General features: G+C 47.3%; 1 protein-coding gene across 2 annotated transcripts in view; it reads left to right on the top strand.

Annotated features, from left to right (window-relative positions):
* Positions 1-20077, top strand: part of LOC119167696 (saccharopine dehydrogenase-like oxidoreductase) — a 266706-nt gene that overhangs the window by 220886 nt on the left and 25743 nt on the right. For both annotated transcript variants that reach the window (XM_075865878.1, XM_037419220.2), the window contains one exon: positions 6280-6403. In XM_075865878.1, coding sequence (XP_075721993.1) covers positions 6280-6403 — 124 coding nt within the window. The remainder of the gene's footprint in view (positions 1-6279; positions 6404-20077) is intronic.

Below are 20077 nucleotides of genomic sequence, written 5' to 3'. Positions count from 1 at the left end.
TTCAACATGATTTTTTACAAAATTTACTTGCACCCTCAGCTTGACTGCAGTACGTTGTAATGCAATAAAACCTGGGCGTGTTAAGCAGAGCACACTGAAAGCAAGTTCTGAAATTTCAAGCTCTCACTGAAGCTGCTTATGCTGTTGTTTTTAAACTGTCTTGTAATAATGGTGCAAACAAGCGAGACACGCTTTTCAGTTCTTTTTGCCTTTGAAGGCAAAGGCTGGCCGTTTGCCATTTCTCAATAATGGTTCTAACATATAAATTTATTTTTTTGCTTTGAAACAGAATTGCCGGTTTCCTGTCAATGAAGAATATTGGTCTTCATACTCACTCGGGAATTGTATGTACTGGTACTAGTTGCCAATGTATGCTTTATGGTTTTGTATGTAACCTATGCACACACAGGTACTGAGTGCCGAAGCACGCTTTAGCATGCTGCTGGGCATATCAACGTGCTAAAAACAAGCAGGTGAAAGATAACGAGACACTTCTAGCCTCTTGTGTCCTCTTCTGTTTAGACAGGATAGCTATAGAATAAAGAACCAGCTGAGGCACTCGCATTTATGCATACGCACGGGGTACAGAATAAAAAGGGCGGCTATTTTCTTTTTCTACCTATAAAAAACACTTTTTTTTGCTTTCCGCTTCTTGTTCATGCAGTGTGACATCTCTTGGGTGCCTTTGGTAGTTCCATGCACTACCACTGCTTGTGTTTCGTATCATTGTTAAAGCTACAGTTTACTTCTCTAAGCTGGTTCTTTATGCTGCGAGCTAGCATTGTTGAAATTAGGTTCGTTGGATTCACCTGCACCACATGAACCAGTTCACAAGGTGCTGCGCCTTGCCATTCGTTTCAGGGGCGCAGCATTGACACCTCTGAACCCTGCCATTCGTTCCAAAAGGTGCAGAGGAAGTGCAGCACCAGTTTTGCTGCACTACTAATGCGGTGTGTTTTGCCAAGATGTTTGCGCCTCATAAACTGTCCTCCGCACGTCTGTTTTGTAATCGGTCAATGTTGATTGAACAGTGTGAATTAAGGGAACACAAATAATGCCTGCACCTTGTCGGCACATCGTCATTCGTTTAGTGTGTCACACTGTGCTGGCACCGCTGAACTCGCGCTGCAGAATTTCTGAACTTCACGTGCACAGCCTTGAACTGGTTGCGATTAGTGCTAGTGAATCGAACGGACCTATAGACTTGCCAGGAGAAGGTTGTCTTGCCAGCAAGTGCACTGGCGACTGGAGCGGTAGAACTTGGACTCTAAAGACTGTGGCCGAGAAGTGGCCGAAAAACCTCCACCCGATTTGAATGAAGCTGCTTAGGATGCAGCAACCACGTATAGCTATCTTCGTGATCCCTGGCACTAGCCTCTTTTCAAGCAAGCTGCAAAAGACAATCCTTACTGGGCCACGTTGGCTTGCAGCACAGGGTATCACCTGTTGCGTTAGGCCTAACCTCAGAGGCCTCCACCACGTCATGTGACGATGACAGACAACTTCATCAACGGCAGAGATGGCGACATTCTTCAAGAGCTTCTAGAAAAGCAACAGAAACAACATGACGGATATCAGACTTTGAGCCAAAAACATCAGCAAATAAGACCAAACCTCCTGTTCAAGGGTATCGAGGCCACCATGAGACCTAGGACAGGAATCGCTTATCAGAAAAAAAATTTAACAAGATGATATAGTTTTGAGATGTAGTTACTTAAATGCTTTGTGTTGGGGCTTTCATGAATTTTTTCCAAGATTACCTGTACTTTTGTACAGTCTTTCAGAATGTAGTGTGTTACGTCATCAAACGCATCCAGTCTCAGTCCTTCATCCACAATCACCCCAAGCCCATGACAATTGATGAACCTGCCAAGATTCAATCCTGCCCAGTCACCGATTCTTGTGTATTGCGAAGATGGATTGGGACAAGATGTTAAGGGTCATTATGGAGCCCCGCCGCGGTGGTCTAGTGGCTAAGGTACTCGGCTGCTGACCCGTAGGTCGCGGGTTCGATTCCCGGCTGCGGCGGCTGCATTTCCGATGGAGGCGGAAATGTCGTAGGCCCGTGTGCTCAGATTTGGGCGCACGTTAAAGAACCCCAGGTGGTCAAAAGTTCCGGAGCCCTCCACTACGGCGTCTCTCATAATTATATAGTGGTTTTGGGACGTTAAACCCCACAAATCAATCAATCAAGGGTCATTATAGAGCAAAAGCTCAATAAAGAGGAAGGTCTCAAGTTAACTGAAGAGGAGAGAGTGCATTTGGGAAATGTAGCCGACTTCCGACTTGTTATTTCTTGCCTTGTGTCCACCCTTTCATTTATTGGTCATCACAAAACACTCTCGGGACCACATCACCAAACACTACACTGAACTTCACACAATGTCCATTATGGTCGAAAGCGAGACGAAAATAAGAAAAGAGCGGAATGCCAAACTAGAGGCTTAGCTTGAAGCATTAAGCACCAAAGCACAAGAAGAGCATGTAGGGTAAAAGCAGACACTAGAACGCCGACTGAAATCGCCACAAGCCAAAACGGCATATGAGAGAGAAAGAGAAGCTCAGACGTTACAGATATTTGTAGCACAGCAGCGTTTATCGAGGTGGATGCAGATGACGTAGAACAGGGCACTCGGCAAGAACGCGATGCAGCTAGGCAACAAAGACTGACTTCAGCTTTTTTCTGATAAACATACCTCTTGATGGGACAAGCACTGAGCATTCACAAGATATGGTACCAGAGGATGCGAGAATGAATGGCATGTCTTAAGATAGAGGGTGATAAAAGCCTCAAAATATAGGGAATATACACAGCCCCAAAAGGACAGAAAAGTGGTTGTGATTATTGGAATGCAGGGAGGGTCATAAAAGTGGGCAGTGGTGGATACATAAGACAAAAAGGAAAAGAGCACTCTGAAAGTGCTAGGCCAAGAAATTATCGATGCAGCTGAAGGTAGAACACCACGTAGGAAAGTTTTTCAAAAGAGGCATCGGGTGATGATGAGAGTAAGTTGCGTCTTAGATGACTGGTGATGAGCAGATCTTGCAAGAAAATACTAAACATGTGCAACTTGAAAAAGCACAGGTTCAAAGTGTGGGGAAGTAAACTGCCAGCTCCTCTAGTGGTACAAATATTTTGTGAAGTAAAATATGTTGTAAGTGGACAAATGCATGCACTTATCCTGAATGAAGTTTTGTAGAACATGAACATGTGAACATTGTGGAAGAGTGAGGGCTGTGGACTGTATGTAGTGTGGACTGTATGTAGTTTTTATGCATGTAGCCATGCAAATTTACAGACCATAATGGACATTGTGTGAAGTTCAGCGTAGTGTTTGGTGATGTGGTCACGAGAGTGTTTTGTGATGACCAATAAATGAAAGGGTGGACACAAGGCAATAAATAACAAGTCGGAAGTTAGGAATCAAGATTGTGGAAAGCTGAAGGTGATGGCGGGAAGTTTTTTTAGAAAAAGCTCTCGAAGGGGGGGGCGTATGTCACAAGTAAAAGCCCCTTGAAGCAAAAAAAAATAACGAAATGGTCGAAACAGCGTGAGCGCGCACCGTATACCATGAGGCACAGGGTGTGTGGCCCATGGTGCGATCAGAACGCGAGTGACAAGCTGGCATTATTGATGTGAACTTGTGAGGAGAAGGTTGTTCCACCAGCAAATGCACTGGTGGCGAGAATGACAGGAGTTAGAGTGGCAGCTTGTGATGCAGGCTTCCCCAGAGGTGGCTAGAAACATAGACCCGGTTAGCACCAGGTATTATCAAATGCCACTAAGCCTAAGCTCAGATGCCTCTGCCACGGGGACCACGGCAGGCAATGACAACGACAGACGACGATTTGGCAGAAACAGCAACATATGAGAACGTGAAGACAGCAAGGACAGAATGCAATTGATTTCGGACATTGACGAAGCAGCGAATCAGCTGAGTCAAGTAAGGTCGGAGTGAATAGTGAAGCTAAAGTTGCTTGACTCTAACTAGGACAGTCTAGTTAGTAGTGTGATTTGTGTGTTTGAGCTGTAGTTAGTATTACGATATTTACTCGTGTAATGAGCGCACTTGTATAATAAATGCACCCTCAACCTTAGTCGGTAAAATTTGGATTTGTTTTTTCCCCGCATATTAAACAGACCCCCTACATTCATTCGCTGCAGTCCCGCTAACGGACACATGGCGCCTCCTTGCCGGTTGGATGTCTTTCATTTTTTTATTATTACGCCGGCTCCCTCAACTCATTTCCTCTCCCCTTCACCTGCTGCCGCGCACCATATTGTTTTTCTTTTCATTTGTGCACGGCACGTCCTCAGTCTTTTTTAATTGTCCATGCGCCACAGCAGAGTTCACGAATGTTGCGAGTGTAGAGACATCTCTGCTGATAAGCACACAGCAAGCGAAGGTCACGAAACTGCCCGCACCAACCAACGGTCACCTCTTGCAAATACGAAACTTTGGACCCAATTACATGCACACAATTTTCGAGTGACGACGACTGAATTTGCTGTTGCTATGGCGGTTGCGAAGGGCCATTGGTCGCCCTCAAATCGCAGGTTTTTGGAAAACCAGAAAAAAAAATCGCTTGTCCCACAGAAAAGATCGAAACTATTTTAACACCCCCGATTCCCGCCTCAGTTGCAATTTGCTCTTCGTGCTTGTTATCTGCGCGTACTTCAAGGAACACAAGATATAGGCTACTTTTTCTGCAGTAAACTTCTCATGGGGACAGCGAGGCAGTGGCTGTATTTTGTCGTTAATCTTGTTATCGACCGTTCGTTTAGATTAGATGCATCAGTGATAGCTTGCTGTAATGTTGGTTACTTGATAAAATGTCAACTGCGTCATCACAGTTGTCGTGTGAGGTTGCCGTGAAGTTGGCAAAGGCATCGTAGCGTGCACTTCTGGGCGCCCCTCGAGATCACAGCAGATACCACTGTAGCGGTTAGGAAATCGGGAGAATGATAGCAGTGAAACGCGTTTATGGTGCGTGCGGGTGGTGCGGGGACAGCTCACAGAAAAAAGTGCCATCAACCACCGAAGATGAGTGAAGTGCAACAAAAAAAGCTGTTTCCAAACAGTGTACACATATGTCACTTGCGAAGGCTAAGGGACCTAACTTTTTTGGCATTACTGCATTTTTTTGGTCATCCCGAAAAAGTTAAAAAAAATTTTTTTCCCGTATAGTAAATGCACCCCCAACTTTTTTCAGATTTTTGAAAAGAAAAGTGCATTTATTACACGAGTAAATACAGTATTATTTGTTGTGTATTCGAGAATGCTGTGCTTTGTTTATTGCAATTGTTTTGTGTTACCAACTCTTCATCTCATTCTAACTTCTGTAGCCAGGCCGCAGTCGTCTTGTAATTATGGTACTCAACTGCTAGCCCAAAAATCACAGGATCGAATTCTGGCTGTGGTGGCTGCATTTTAGATGAAGGCGAAAATTTTAGGCCCGTGTACTCAGATGTAGGTGCGCAACCTCAGGTGGTCACAATTTCTGGAGCCGTCTACTGCGGCAACTCTTGTAATCATATCATGGTTTTAGGAGGTGAAACTTGAGATAATATTATTATTATTCTATCACTCGTAACCACATGAATCCATGACACATTTTTATACTATTTCTTCAATGCAATGTAATAGCATAAGGCTCAATAGGGAAAGGTAACCTGACGTTCTTATGCTGCAGTTTCAGAAACTGTCTACACTTCACCCTATATTGAAGAATATTATGTGAGTGTGGTGTCCCTGCAGTACATTTGAACCTGATTACATTTTCTGACAAAACAGAACTTAATGAAATAGTAAATAGAATAGTTGCTTTATCTGCATTGATCACATACATGATTATGGAGACCAGTGGCAAGAGCAACTGACCTAGACAACACAATATGGTGATTTTAGAGCTACAAAATACCTACACTTGTGAGAGACAGACAACAAACAGGCACTGTCACGTCTGTCTGTATCTGTCTTTCATAAGTGTTCCTCTTTTGTAACCCTAAAATCGCCATATTATTTAATCACCTACACATCGAACAGCAAGTTCTTATTGACATAGACAATCCCGGTCCTCCTGAAACAGCAAGTTGACAGCCTAATTGTTTCATGTACATAAAGGAGAGTTATGGTACACAAAGTTTCTAACAATGATGAGGTGGATATGAGAACTACCGCATATCACGCTGACTTTTCCTTTACATGAGCCTTTCATAATATGACCAAAGTGTTCTTTGTTCCGGTGGTTACTCAAGAGAGCGAACTCCGATTCCAGGCCCTGGGTTGCTCATTCATAATGACCATGTGTGGCCGTGGTTGGAGAGAGAAGCTGGCTGAAAACAGTGACCGTCATGCGGGACCAATGGATCGTTCTGTCACCGTTCGGCTCACAGGACCAGGTTGGTGGTGGCTATTTAAGAATTTTCAATCAGCTTATCTAAAACTTCAAGGTTTTACTTTGGTCTAGCATTATAGTTGGCATAAATAGTAGCAGTTAAAATTACTAATCGGAACTCACCAGGCATACTATGACGGTAAATGCTGTATGAAGAACAGAAGCAGACAAGGTGAGGTCGGGAACTTCGGGGCCACTGGCAAAATGCTGAATTCGGTTTTTGTAATGCTAGCTTTCTGTGTTCTGCAACGAGATATACGACCAGCAGTGTACTTAATGTGCTTGATCCTGTTACGAGTGTGCTGGTGTCCCTTGCATAAACACCGAGTGCGTCCGTCACAAACACTGAGTGCGTATACCAGAAACACTGGACACGTCCTTCACATACATCGGAGGCGTCCGTCAGAAATGCTGTGCACGTCTAACAGTGGAGGTGCACCCTCCTCCTTGAGCATCTCAGCCCCAATAAAAGGCCGACGCATCTAGCATTAGGCTGCTTCCACGTCCGTGTTTTGTACGTACGTTGTAAATATAAACGTTTTGTTTCCTCTGGGTGCCTTTTGCCTTGCCACTGCCCCACGTTGGCCCTCGCGACACACTACCGAAGAGACCGTTTGGGACTCCTAGTAACAGTGCCCATGCATTACAAGCCCCATTAAGCAGAGAATGAGCGTACTATAATTGTGCATCCTTGGAAGGGCCCGTAACATAAATAAACACAAGGATATGGTTGTGTAGGGCTGGAACACGGCGAAGCCTGCAGCTGGTCGACGGAGAAGCATAGCGACTTGAGAGTGACGACATGCAGACGAATTTCGGCACGGCTGACGAGAGGATGTTCTGCTCGGTTTGTTTTGGCGGTTTTTTAAAGGATTGTGAACAAGGTGATTGGCCAGTGATACACTGATCACATGAACGACATCTACACACAGGGTTGGTTGCCGAGACGGCCCTGGTTAGGGAGCCTTCATACACACACGCCTCCCACCCAGTTTTAGGGTGGGGAAATATGTAACAGTGCAGTCACAAGTAGCCGCCAGGTTTGGTGGACAAACCAGTTGCCATTTATAGTCGCCACTAAATTTGGCCCCCGCAGGGGCATTGCGCAAGCAGGCGTTTGGTGTGTAGCGACACCACGGACACGAGCTAACGGGGAGTCGCAACCTCTTCCACGCCTAGCCCTGCGTGGCTGAGCCGTTTCCGGGGAAAAGGGGATCCTGGGTGTCGAGCCGACACCGACTGTTTGGACCTCTAAGGCCCCCCGGCTGAGGCAACACACCTCTTTGGCCTCGGCTTCAGGCAGACGGCACCCCTGGGCTGACCCACCCAGGGGAAATTGGCATTCGCCTTTTCCTTTCCCTCTCTCCCCCTACATCTTCGTCTTCCTTGCTCACTTTTATCTTTCTCGTCTACCCCTCCCTTCTATATACTTCCTTATTTTCTGGTGGCAAGGGGTATGGCTAACCACCCTGAGTTAAGCCATATTTGGTTATAGTCACGGTATACAGCTGGTGTGGGCAGGTCTTGCTCGTGAGTCTTTGTCCCGTCCCCCCGTTGGGCTCCGTGGTGGGTGGCTGCTATCATGGCTGAAATACATGCAAATTGTATGGACACTTGGCCGTCACTTGATCGCCACCCTCAAAAGAGGACGCGCACTGACGTCACAGCAAAGTTCTTCACGAACAACAAAAGCACCTTCTCTAGATTCCATGTAATCCATAGCAAGCACTCGGAAAAAACAGCAAGACATATTTCTCCCTTCAAAGTCTCTAAAACACTGACACTTAGGGCATGGATGTAAAATCAAGAATCTGGCAAACGGGGACCTTCATTTAGAAGTGCTCTACCAGCAACAGTGTAAGAATCTTAAAAAAAACACAGCCTTCGAAGACATTCCAGTATCCATCACCCCTCATCAATTACTAAACACTGTTTGAGGTGTCATTTCTGACAATGACCTGAAATATGTGACTGAAGAAGTACTCCAAAGCGGACTGAAAGACCAAAACGTCGCAAATTTATACAGAATAAAAATCAAACGGGAAAACAAAGAAATTGAAACAAAGCACCTCGTCCTCACATTTGCATCGAGCATACTACTAGAAGCTGTGGAGGTTGGCTACACCAAACTCAAATTGCGTTCATACATGCTGAATCTGCGATGCTGCTTTAACTGTCATCGATATGGTCATGGCTCACAGAGCTGTAGGGGCCAAGCCACATGTGCTAAGTGTGCCTCGGATGAACACTCTTCTGAAAACTGCAAAGTTGAACCATACTACTGCGTGTACTGCGTGAGAGGTTTTGAAATGGCAAGCGCCACAGCCATGCTCTTCGGGTGAACAGACACAACAGACGCGGTCGGCACAAACCAAAACAACAACATACATTTATTTAACTAATTTTAGAACGATGATATCGTCCGCCGAGTTATTATAACATAAATCGTGATCAACCTGCTAGGACATCCTTACACAATATTGTTGTGACGTCAAAACACAGGTCTTGCTGCAGAGATTGAGACACCAGAGGCAGGTTGGACTTTTAACAGAACGTGCAAACGAGTTCTTCGTTTTTGTCTATTTTATAGTTCTTCATGGCACATGCACAACTGCCATCGTCTTTCTTGAGAGAGCACGTGACAATTGCCTCCCTCCGAAAGAGGCATAGTCCCGATGCGCAACTTAGGTGCTCTACTAGGCGTATGAAGTGGTCGCACCAAAACGGTAACTGGGAGCTTACTCGATAAATACGGTTTCATACGCACAGCGTGCACGACTTCGGGTAAATGTTATCATCTTTCTTGAGAGAGCATGTGACGTTTGCCTCCCTCCGAAAGAGGCATAGTCCCGATGTGCAACTTAGGTGCTCTACCAGGCGTATCAAGTGGTCGCACCAAAACGGTAACCGGGAGCTAATTAACTCGATAAATACGGTTTCATACGCACGACGTGATGACTTCGGGTAAATGCTTTTGGCGCTTAGAACTATAGTCACTGTCCAAAACAACAACGTAGTTCACGTTGCTCAAGCGTTGCGTGATGCCGTGTGGGCCAAAGTATCGTCTTAGCAGTTTTTCAGACAGTCCACGTTGACGTATAGGAATCCAGACCCAGACCTTGTCGCCTGGTTTGAAGCTAATAAACTTGTGTCGGGGGTCGCAACGTTGTGCATCTTGATGCTGCTGATGCCAATTGCTTGCGCGTGAGCTGTCTGGCTTCCTTGGCGCGCTGAGTGAATTCTTCGGCGTCTACATGGATGTCGTCACACTCATGCAGCAACATGGTGTCCAACGCTGTCGTGACTTCGGGACGATAAATCAGACTGAATGGTGTCATTCCAGTGGTTTCTTGTCGAGCAGTATTATTGGCAAAAGCCACATACCGCAATATCTGATCCCCGTTTAATGTTTCGTGTCAACGTACATACTGATCATGTCTGTGAGGGTCTTATTGAGGCGCTCCGTCAGTCCGTTTGTCTGCAGATAGTATGCAGTTGTTCTCCGGTGAGCTGTACCGCTGAGTCTGAGAACCGATTCTAAAAGCTCTGGGATGAAGGCCGGTCCTCTGTCTGTGATCACTACTGTCGGAGCGCCATGTCGAAGGATGATGTTTTCCATGAAGGACTGAGCAGATTCTGCTGCTGTGCAGCACTGCATAGCTTTAGTCTCCGCATAACGCGAGAGGTAATCGGTGGCCACAATAATCCATCTGTTCCCTGTTGTGGAATTCGGAAAGGGACCCAGGCAATCCATTCCAATCTGGTTGAAAGGCTTTTCTGGTGCTTCGACTGGATGTAAAAGATCGGCTGGCTTGCTGGGAAGCGCTTTGCGTCTTTGGCAGTCGGTGCAAGTTCGCACGTGATGGTTAAGAGCAGCAGGTAACTTTGGCCGGTAGTACTTGCATGGCAGTTGGCACAATGTTCGGGTGTAACCTAGATGACCAGAAGTTGCATCATGGCACGCTTCTATAATTTCTTTTCGAAGAGAGGCAGGCGCGACGAGCAAGTGCGGGTTACCAGTTGGTGAGAAGTTTTTCGTATAGAGAACATTATTTCGCAAGCAAAAAGATGGCAGCCCTCTAGCAAATAACTGCGGTACGTCCTTACGTCGTCCTTCTAAATATTCAATTAGTCGTAACAGCTCAGGGTCACTGCGCTGCTCTCGTGCAATAGTGGCCGTATTGCCAACTCTCAAGAATGCCACGTCGATGTTTTTTGTCATCAGGATCGACAGTTTTTACTGGAGACCGAGAGAGACGGTCGGCGTCGGTGTGCCTCTTCCCAGATTTATAGACGATGGTCATGTTGAACTCTTGAAGTATTGCGCTCCAGCACGCCAAACGGCCAGGTGGATCTCTAAGGTTGGTGAGCCAGCACAAAGAGTGATGGTCGCTAACAACCTTGAAGAAGCGGCCGTACAAATCTAAACACGAACAAACCTATTGTTGTCCAGATAGGCCACCGAGCTCAAGCACTGTCTTCAGGAGCGCGGCCGTGAAAGCAGTACCTCGATTCGTTATTATGATTGTCGGAGCGCCGTGCCTCAGGACGATATTTTCTATGAAGAATCGTGCAGTTTCAACGGCGGTGCCAGCCTTTGTTTCCTTCGTTTTCGTGTAGTGCGTAAGGCAATCAGTGGCAACTATTACCCACTTGTTGCCAGCATGGGAAGTCGAATATGATCCGAGAAAATCCATTCCAACTTGGGCAAAAAGTATCGTGTGCACTTGAATTTTTTGTAATAGTCCAGCTGGTTTTGACGGTAACGATTTTCATCATTGGCAATCGAGGCACGTGCACACGTAATTTTTCACAATAGCTGGAAGTCTTGGCCAGTAGTATTTTTGTTGGATTCTGGCTAATTTGCATGTCAATCCGAGATGACCAGACGTTGGGTCATCGTGGCAAGCACTAAGTATCTCCTCACGGATTGACGACAAGTAGGTGGGTGCTTCCTCTGGCAGAAAAGTTCTTCTTGTAGAGGACACCACTACGCAAGCAGAATGACGGCAGGCTCCTTGCAAATCTTCTAGTGACGGTTGTTGCCTGTCCATTCAAAAATTCAATAAGGGGAAGCAACTCGCTGTCTTTCGTCTGCTTCCACGTAATCATAGTGTCGACGACTCCTACAACCACCATGTTGTCATCTTCTGTGTCATCGTCGCGCTTTATCGGTGACCTTGACAGGCAATCGACGTCGGGGGTGCTGCCGTCCAGACTTATACACGACCGTCATATCAAATTTTTGAAGACGTAAGCTTCACCGTTCAAGCCGACCAGACGGGTCTTTCAAGTTTGGTCAGCCAGCAGAGGGAATGATGATCGCTGACCATGTGGAAGGAACGACCGTAGAGGTACAGACGAAACTTTATAATTGCCCATACGACAGCAAGACACTCTTTTTCCGTTGTGGAGTAGTTGGACTCGGTGCGGGAAAGTGCCTACTAGCATATGCGATCACTTGTTCGGCTGAGTCTTGCCACTGGACGAGTACAGTGCCTAAACCCACGTTGCTGGCACCTGTGTGGATTATGGTAGGAGTGTCCTCATCAAAGTGAGCAAGTACAGGTGGTGTCTGCAGGCGTTGTTGGAGATCGTCAAATGCCGCATGTTGATCGTCGCCTCATATGAATGAAACGTCTCCTCTTGTGAGTCGTGTCTACTGCGAGGCTATGTGTGGAAAATTGGCAAGAAATCTTCGGTAGTATCGGCATAGGCCAAAGAAACGCCTGATTGCTTTCTTATCTGTCGGCACCGGAAATTTTCTGACAATCGCAATCTTATTAGGATCAGGTCGGACACCTTTATGGCTCACCACATGGCCTTAAAGCCTTAAAATTGGAGCTTCTTGAAACCGAAGTGACACTTCTCGGGTTTCAGTGTCAGGCCGGCAGACCTTATTGCCCTGAATACCGATAGCAGCCTGCTCAGGTGTTCCTCAAATGTTTTTGAAGAAACAATGACGTCATCCAGAGAGACCAGACATGTCAGCCACTTAAGGCGTGACAGAAGGGTATTCATTATTGAAATGTTGCGGTGGGCTGAGCACAATCCAAAGGGCAAGACTTTAAATTCATAAAGCCCGTCAGGCGTTACGAAAGCCATTTTTTCTCTATCTCGCCCATCGACTTCAATTTGCCAGTACCCACTTTTGAGGTTCATTAACGAGAAATAGCGTGAATACCTTAGCCTGTCAAGTAAATCATCGATGCGCGATAATGGGTATACGTCGTTCTTTGTCACATGGTTCAGCTTGCGGTAGTCGACACGAAATGAAAAGCTTCCGTCTTTCTTTTTAACCTACACTACCGGCGATGCCCAAGGGCTTCTTGACGGCTGGATGACGTCATCATCGAGCATTTTCTTCACTTGTTAGATTGTTTCACGTTATTTCGGTGCTACGTGGTATGGGTTCTGTCGTATTTGCCGTCTCCTCCATTATTATCCGGTGCTGCTTCGTCAGTGGCGTTTGATTGACCCTCGAGGTCAATGAAAAACAGTCTTTGAATTGGTGAAGAAGATCTACTAGACGCTGTCTCTGCGCTGGTGATAAAGCTGTGCTTGCGTCAATTGGTGGTGGGGCTGACGTGGCATGCAGCTCGTCCTGTTTGTAGCACACACGGATTTCGGTGATCTCGTCGAAGTGGGCAACTGTAGTGCCTTGTGTAATGTGTCGTTGCTCGTTGGTAAAATTCATCAACAGAACCTCCACTTCACCGCACACAACATTAACGATACTTCCGGCAATTGCAACACCGCGAGAGAATGAAAGCGTCAGTACTTCCTTCTCCAGTATGCTGCGCGCTGCACGTGACTGAAACAAGACGGCACGATTATGGAGGTACGGTCACGTCAATGACGCGCAGGGATTTTCGGTGTAGTGCTGCGCTTTGATCTGCTGAAAAGGTCGGTACACCGTCCGGTGTATTGATGATGGCACCTTATTCAGGCAGGAAATCCATCCTTAAGATTGCCTGTTTGCAACACTCGGAAAGAATAACGAAAGTTGCGACGAAGGATGTATCCCCTATCTTGCGGTGCACTTGCGGTGCACCTCAAGACATATTCTTGCGGTGCACTTTTTCGGTAGGTGTGAGTAGCTGCCCTCCAGCTTCTCTAATTTGCGGTCCTATCCATTCCATTCTAACCTTCCTGAGCTTGTCTTTCGGTGCTCGCGAACGTGTCGAGGAACTTCTGCCGGAACTCCTCCCAAGATGATCACATGCAATTTGTAAGCCATGTTTGGGCTCCGTGTTGAAGTGGAAAATACAGGTAGCCCAGTTTCTACGAAGCGTTCCACCCGTTAATGTTCGCTGTGTGCTCAAATTCCTCGAGCCAGTCATGTACGTCCTCATATGTGTTTTCGTGGAAGTCAACTGGAAGTCGAGGTTTCAAAACAGCCACCTGTGTCGTGCTTGGGCTGGATATGTTGGGGCCAGTGCTTGTAGGTGCCGTTATGCTTTCTGGCAATGGAACGAACTCCAGGCTGAGGCCCAACAGGCGGCGGCTGCTGCAGGGAACGGGGGGTCGATGCGTGGAAGTCTTTCTGGGCGAGATGCGGGGCTGTTGTCAGGTGTCTTGAACATGTACCCAGTGCCTCCATCAGTGTCACAATGCAGAAACAGCAGCAGTTGAATACAGGACAACTCACTTTAATTATACCAAAACACTGGCAAACTGATCAAATGAGAACCTTGTCTTTCTCTCCCACTGCGCATGCTCTTCGTTGTTCTTTAGTGCTGCATATTCAATGCGGCAATAAATATATATATATATATATATATATATATATATATATATATATCGTCATGACCAAGAAAGACAGACGCTGGCACTTTGGCGCACGGGTAGCTAGAGCAAAGAAGAGAAGAAAGAAGACAGAATAGAACTGCTTGCCCGATGAACCGGTGTTGTGTCTGTCTCGCTTATTACAATGGCGCAGCCGACGAAGAAGAAGTCTTACGTCCCGGCTTCGTCATCCAGGACAGCCGTGATAAGCGCCGCTTGAGGACAGCGTCAAGGCCTTCTCGGCAGTTGTTCACCTGCCGCCACTGCCACCACCATTCGGGGACGGCGTCAAGGCCTCCTCGGCGGCTGCAGTACACGCTACCGGTACCATTTCACAAGGGACGCAGTCCACGCGACCTTGGCTATGGATTCTGCCGTCAGTGCAGTCGACAAGTGAACCCTCTGCGAGAAGCCACCGGTACGTGTCTTCGTGGTTCATCAGCAGTGCGGGCTTCTCCATCCAGGAAAGCCGTTTATGCTTCCTTGGCAATGGGGTCCCACCGGCCGCTTCAGCTACCCTTCAAACCATCAGTGGACGGCGTCCAGGCCTCCCCTGGGGTTGTAGGCCATGACCTTATTGACACCCTGCCAACGTTTCGCGGCAGGGATCCGCACCGGCTGCTGTCCTTTGGGAATGCCGCTCACGCTTCCCATGGCCTACATTCCCGTCGCCACACTCTTTCAACATACGAGCTGCCAGGGAACGCCGTCCAGGCTTCTCTGCTCGTCACTCTCACTAGCGTGGGTGCTGCAACCGCTACTCATTCGAAGACCGTGATCACCAACGCTTCGGACTTCACACACGACAGCGCCGCGAACCTGCGATGTATCATCGCGCTACTACGCGTCAAGACTATCGAACTGACAGCATCAATCTCCGAGCAAGCTCCTACAATGTTGCCAGAATTGCATGCCACTAACGCCGTGTTGGATGTAGCTGCCTCGCACGACCTTGAGGCAAGCTCATTGGAGCAACGCAGGCAGCTTTGGGGCACCCTCCTGCAGCTGTCAGACCAGCTCGACGGCGTTGCCTCACTGATATCCGCATTCTCACGTACCGCCCCACCATCGCCGTCCACCTACGAACTGCCGGAATTTGACGGGGTCCGGAACGACGTCGACAGCTGGGTGGCAACCGTCAACGCGCTAGCAAGGCGCGCGGCCTGGACAGAGCATCAGAAATAGTAATGTGGCCATATACTGTCTTCAGGAAGGTGCAGCGGCGTGGCACTGGTATGAAGGTTGGAAGCAGCAGTCATGGGCGGAGTGGAGCGTCAAGTTCATAGCTGCTTTCGGTGCGAAACCAATGCCACCTGCCCATGTAACTCGACCTTCTCTCAGGACGGAAACCGCGAAAAGCCCGACCTAGAGTATGCGATTCGAGCCGCTACCATCCTGTCATCTCTCGGTGACCAAGATGTAGGGAACAATCACGATCGTGTAACTCTGCCTTGCACAGGCATTTCTGCTGTTGTATTTAGATCTCCTGAGGAGCACCGGCCCGGCGGTGCAACTGTGTCCGGCGGGTCTCTAATGGCAAGCTTTGCGCAACGCTCCACAAGACGCCTCAATGCAGGTCGTCCGGTCGACTTGGAGGCACCGGCACCTATCCTACTGGACATACTACCACCTAATGAGACAGGTCTTTCCGCTGAGCCTAATAACATCCCATCTGACCAGACGGAAGAAGATATGCGTGCGACGCATGCACTGCCTGAATCGTTAGTCACCAATTTTCGGAACGGCTTCGTTGAGGATCTTTCGCCTGTACGCAGCGTGGCTTCAAGAATTGCTGACTGTACAGCGTCCGGGTGCCCCATAGTGACAATGCTGCGCAAGTCACGGCGCAGGGGCCACGCCACAAGTCAGCACGAGCACTTCCCCCCAAGTTCGTGCAGATGTCTAATCGCACCGAAAAACATCTCTCGATCCGTGGAAAATCTCGGACGGCTGCATAAGATGCTACTCGTTTCGTTGCCGGATCCACCATTTCCTGCCCTGTTTTCTAAAATGTGGTGGGACAAATGAAAGCGTTCTGTGATCAACCTGCGACCATGTCGATCCAGTCGGGGCTGCCTGCCAGAACCATCTCCAAGAAAACCACACCACCGCAGGAAACTTCTACCACGAGAATGCCTGCTCGGTCCAGCAAAGGAAAACCGGAGTTGAACAACTTTCTCTGAAAAGTCGCAGCGTGGCCGAGGCTGTAGACTGCCACGCGACAGTCAATGTCGTCCCGCGGAGTCATCATCAACAAAGGGACCAACCAGGACCCAGTCCCCACCACGACATGGCGAACGACCCGGGCGACATAGCAAGTGTCGGCCGCCGGAGCCAATTTTGACAAACTTTCATTGTGGTCGCGGCCGACCACCACGATGCAGCCAAGCCCGCACACCAGATACATTGCCGCCAGATCCGTGCGCGCGCAGTCATGGCCGAGTGTCATGACTAAGAAAGACAGACGGTGGCGCTTCGGCGCGCGGGTAGCTAGAGCAAAGATGAGAAGAAAAAAGACAGAATAGAACAGCTTGCCTGACGAACGGGTGTTGTGTCTGTCTCGCTTACTACAATATATATATATATATAGGGGCATTAATATATCTTTGTTATTGCTAAGGCAAGAAAAGGAGGGAGGGATCGTAGCAGCTGTCAGCTGGGAGGGCATGCCCTCTCTGGTTTCTAACCTGTAGGAGTGATGGCCCCCACTGCCCTCCCCCTTCCGTTTCGGAGCCCCTGAATGATGGCAGTCTGTATTCAACAAAAACACTATTGTTTTGCATACCTCATAATCAGTATCTGTCTTAGTTAAATTAACAGGTTCAGCACCAACATCATCTGCACTTAGTGGTTTAATGTTACCCTATCTCTTGTTCCTATAATTAGAAAATTAAAAAAACTGATAGCCTGGCATCTGAAATGCAAATTGTGTTGAATAAGCAAAAAAAAAAATGTTCGATCAGACTCATGACAGGTTTTTCTTTTTTTCTTAGGTATGACTGTTTTGCAACACACATCTTTTCATTCGGTCCAACCCACACCTGCGGCACCTCCCCCCTCTCTCTTTTTTTTTTTTTTTGGTTCTGTGTAATCGTAATCTAATTCGATTGATGTGCGGCAGCTTGCAGTATGTCAGTCGTATAGCTTACAAATTACGTTCCTGTGTAACTAAAGTGCTTGTTTGGGCATATTGGTACGACACATTGAAAAAAAAAAATAATAGCTCAGAAAATGAGAAGCCAGACAAAGGAGGACACATACAGAGCACTAGCTGGCTTACAACAAGAACTTTATTATTCAAACCATGCATATAGGTATACCTATGCGGTGTAACGAAAAGAGAAAAACAAAAGTGATAGTCGAAAATAAATGAAAAATGAACATCATAGAACAATTCTCATAGTCCGTGCAATTAGCCAGATGAAAAGACTTCTTTTTCTGAGAGGGCAGCCGAAGGAATACTCACACATGCGTCCCCCATTCTAGCAAACTCCAGGGCCTCCAGTATTTCACGGGTAAGCTGGTCTCGATGAGGCTTGACAACCGCACATGACTGAAGATCATTTGCGGTTGTAAATGTAACTCTGGCACAGACAGCATTGCAAAACACAGTACAAACCAAGCATACATATGACGATAGCGTCATCACTGACAGGTCTCGCTTTATTTGAGCCAGCCAAAGGTTTTTTTCGCATTGGTCTCAATAGGAAGCTAAACATTCTCACTCCGTTCTGAGTGTTGTTGGAACATTGTGGAACGCAACAGCCCATCATGCTTTATTCGCTGCAAGCAGCCGGTGACACAGTGCTAGCGAACGTTGATGCGCACCACAGAAAACAAAGAATTCACGGTGTCAAGTTTCACTCCACAGATAAAGCACATGTAACCACTGTTTAGAAGGTTGTCGTAGTGCTGCATAACTAATGCCGCGTGAGTGGAGACAACCTGCAACCACCTGAACACTAACTGCACTGACATTGACCACGTTGAACTAGTTGAGTTGAGAAACAAAATGGCCATAGTAGTAGTTGGCAACAACGGCGACCGTCAAAACTCGCGGCCATCGGCATGTACCCTTTCAAATGCTGACGCCACCCTAAAATCGGGTAAAAGGTGTGTGTATGAAGGCTTTCTAGTCCTGGTGAAGGCATAGCTCCCCCTACAGGTATTTATAGGAAACTCTACCACACTGGAGCGTGAATGTGACACCAGGGGTCACGCGACGCAACAGAAATGTAATCCACTTTCCTGACAGATAGAATTATAAAAACCGAACTCAGCATTTTGACTGGCACTCACATTCGTATCGTCAATGAAGAAGCATTTTTTTAGTACTCATTTCAAACTCCTTTATAAGAGACACGCTTTAGGCAGTAGTTCTTGCCTTTTATATGCGATGTCTCTTAAGCAGAATACCTCGTATGCAACCTGTATTTTACTGTAGGCACAGTGGTGTCTCTTATACGCAATTGTCTCTTATATTACCGTATTTACTCGATTCTACCACGCCCTCAATTGTGACGCGCACCCGATTTCCACGACGAAAAAAAAAACGTAAGACATCGATTGCAACGCGCACCCATTTTTCTCTCTGGCCCGCACGATCACACCACTCGAAGAAACGACTCCTTTCGGGAGCGTCTTTCATTTAAATATGAGGTACCGGCGAAGCTTGTGCCCATCTGATGTGTAACAGAGCATTGCCGTCACTGTAGTTTTACCGTGGACTGACGTCAGCAACGAACTTGCTTCGCTGCCCCCTTCTCCTCGGTGGTTGTGGTGTCAGGCATGTCGAAGTAAAGAGGCGTCTGATGGGAATTTCCGATTCGCCCAAGCAGGTAGCCGTTGTTGTGCCACAAGTTTAGAACGAACCTCTGAAAACTGTGAAGCTTTTCATCGTACTCTTCAGCAAAGCTTTTCGCATATGCCCGTTCCCCTTCGGAGGGAAAAGCCTTTCCTCTTCATAAAGTTAGTTAGCCAGCACCTGCTCGCTTTAAACTGGCTCCGCTATAGACCTTTTTTTAAGGCTGATTGCATAGCCCGCGCTTGGAGCAGTTCTGTCGTCACGGGCCGCTGTGCCGATCGCTGCTAAAGCACATACTCGCCGAGCAGCTCTTTAATTTGCGGAATCCGACCCTGCTGTGGTCTACTGAAGCCTTTGCGTGAAGCTTTGCTGTCGACAATCTTCTCCTTTTGTTTCCGCCAGTCCCGCACGCACGTTTCGGGAACTCCGAACGACCGCGATGCGGCCCGATTTCCCTCCGTTTCTGCACACGCGATCACTTTTCTTTTAAAAGCGGCATCGTGGTGCACTCGAGTTTTTGGAGTCAGCCCTTCCATGCCATCGATGCTGATGCACTACAAGATGACGAACTCTTCAGCACACGTACCAAGTGTCACACATAAGAAACACATAGGCAGAAATGGCCGACGCGCCAAGCCGACACACGTAGGGGGCGGCCATTTTGGAAATGCCGATGGCAATAGAATGACCGTATTCATTTTTTTTCGCACTCGATTCTAAGGCGCATGCGATTTATGAACTCGCTTAACCGGAAAAAAGGTGCGCGTTAGATTCGAGTAATTACGGTAATGTCTCTTAGAAAGTGGTTTGACTGTATCAAGTTCTAAAAATTCACTCATAAGGTAACCTAATTCTTTCCATTTAAATGGTTTGTTTGAGTGGTTTTATATTTCATCCACAATAAATCAGTATGGATGATTGGCTGTTACCACAATTTTGTTAAGTTGTCAAATGTGTATTGGCACATATTGCAATTTACAAATTAGAACCACTGCGAATCTGAGGATAGTGCTGTGTTCAAAATACATCACCATCATCATCAGCCTGACTACGTCCACTGCAGACAAAAAAGGCCTCTGCCATGTT

Source organism: Rhipicephalus microplus, chromosome 6, assembly GCF_043290135.1.
Source record: "Rhipicephalus microplus isolate Deutch F79 chromosome 6, USDA_Rmic, whole genome shotgun sequence".
Classification (NCBI taxonomy): domain Eukaryota; kingdom Metazoa; phylum Arthropoda; class Arachnida; order Ixodida; family Ixodidae; genus Rhipicephalus; species Rhipicephalus microplus.
This window is presented reverse-complemented; position numbering and strand designations above follow the sequence as displayed.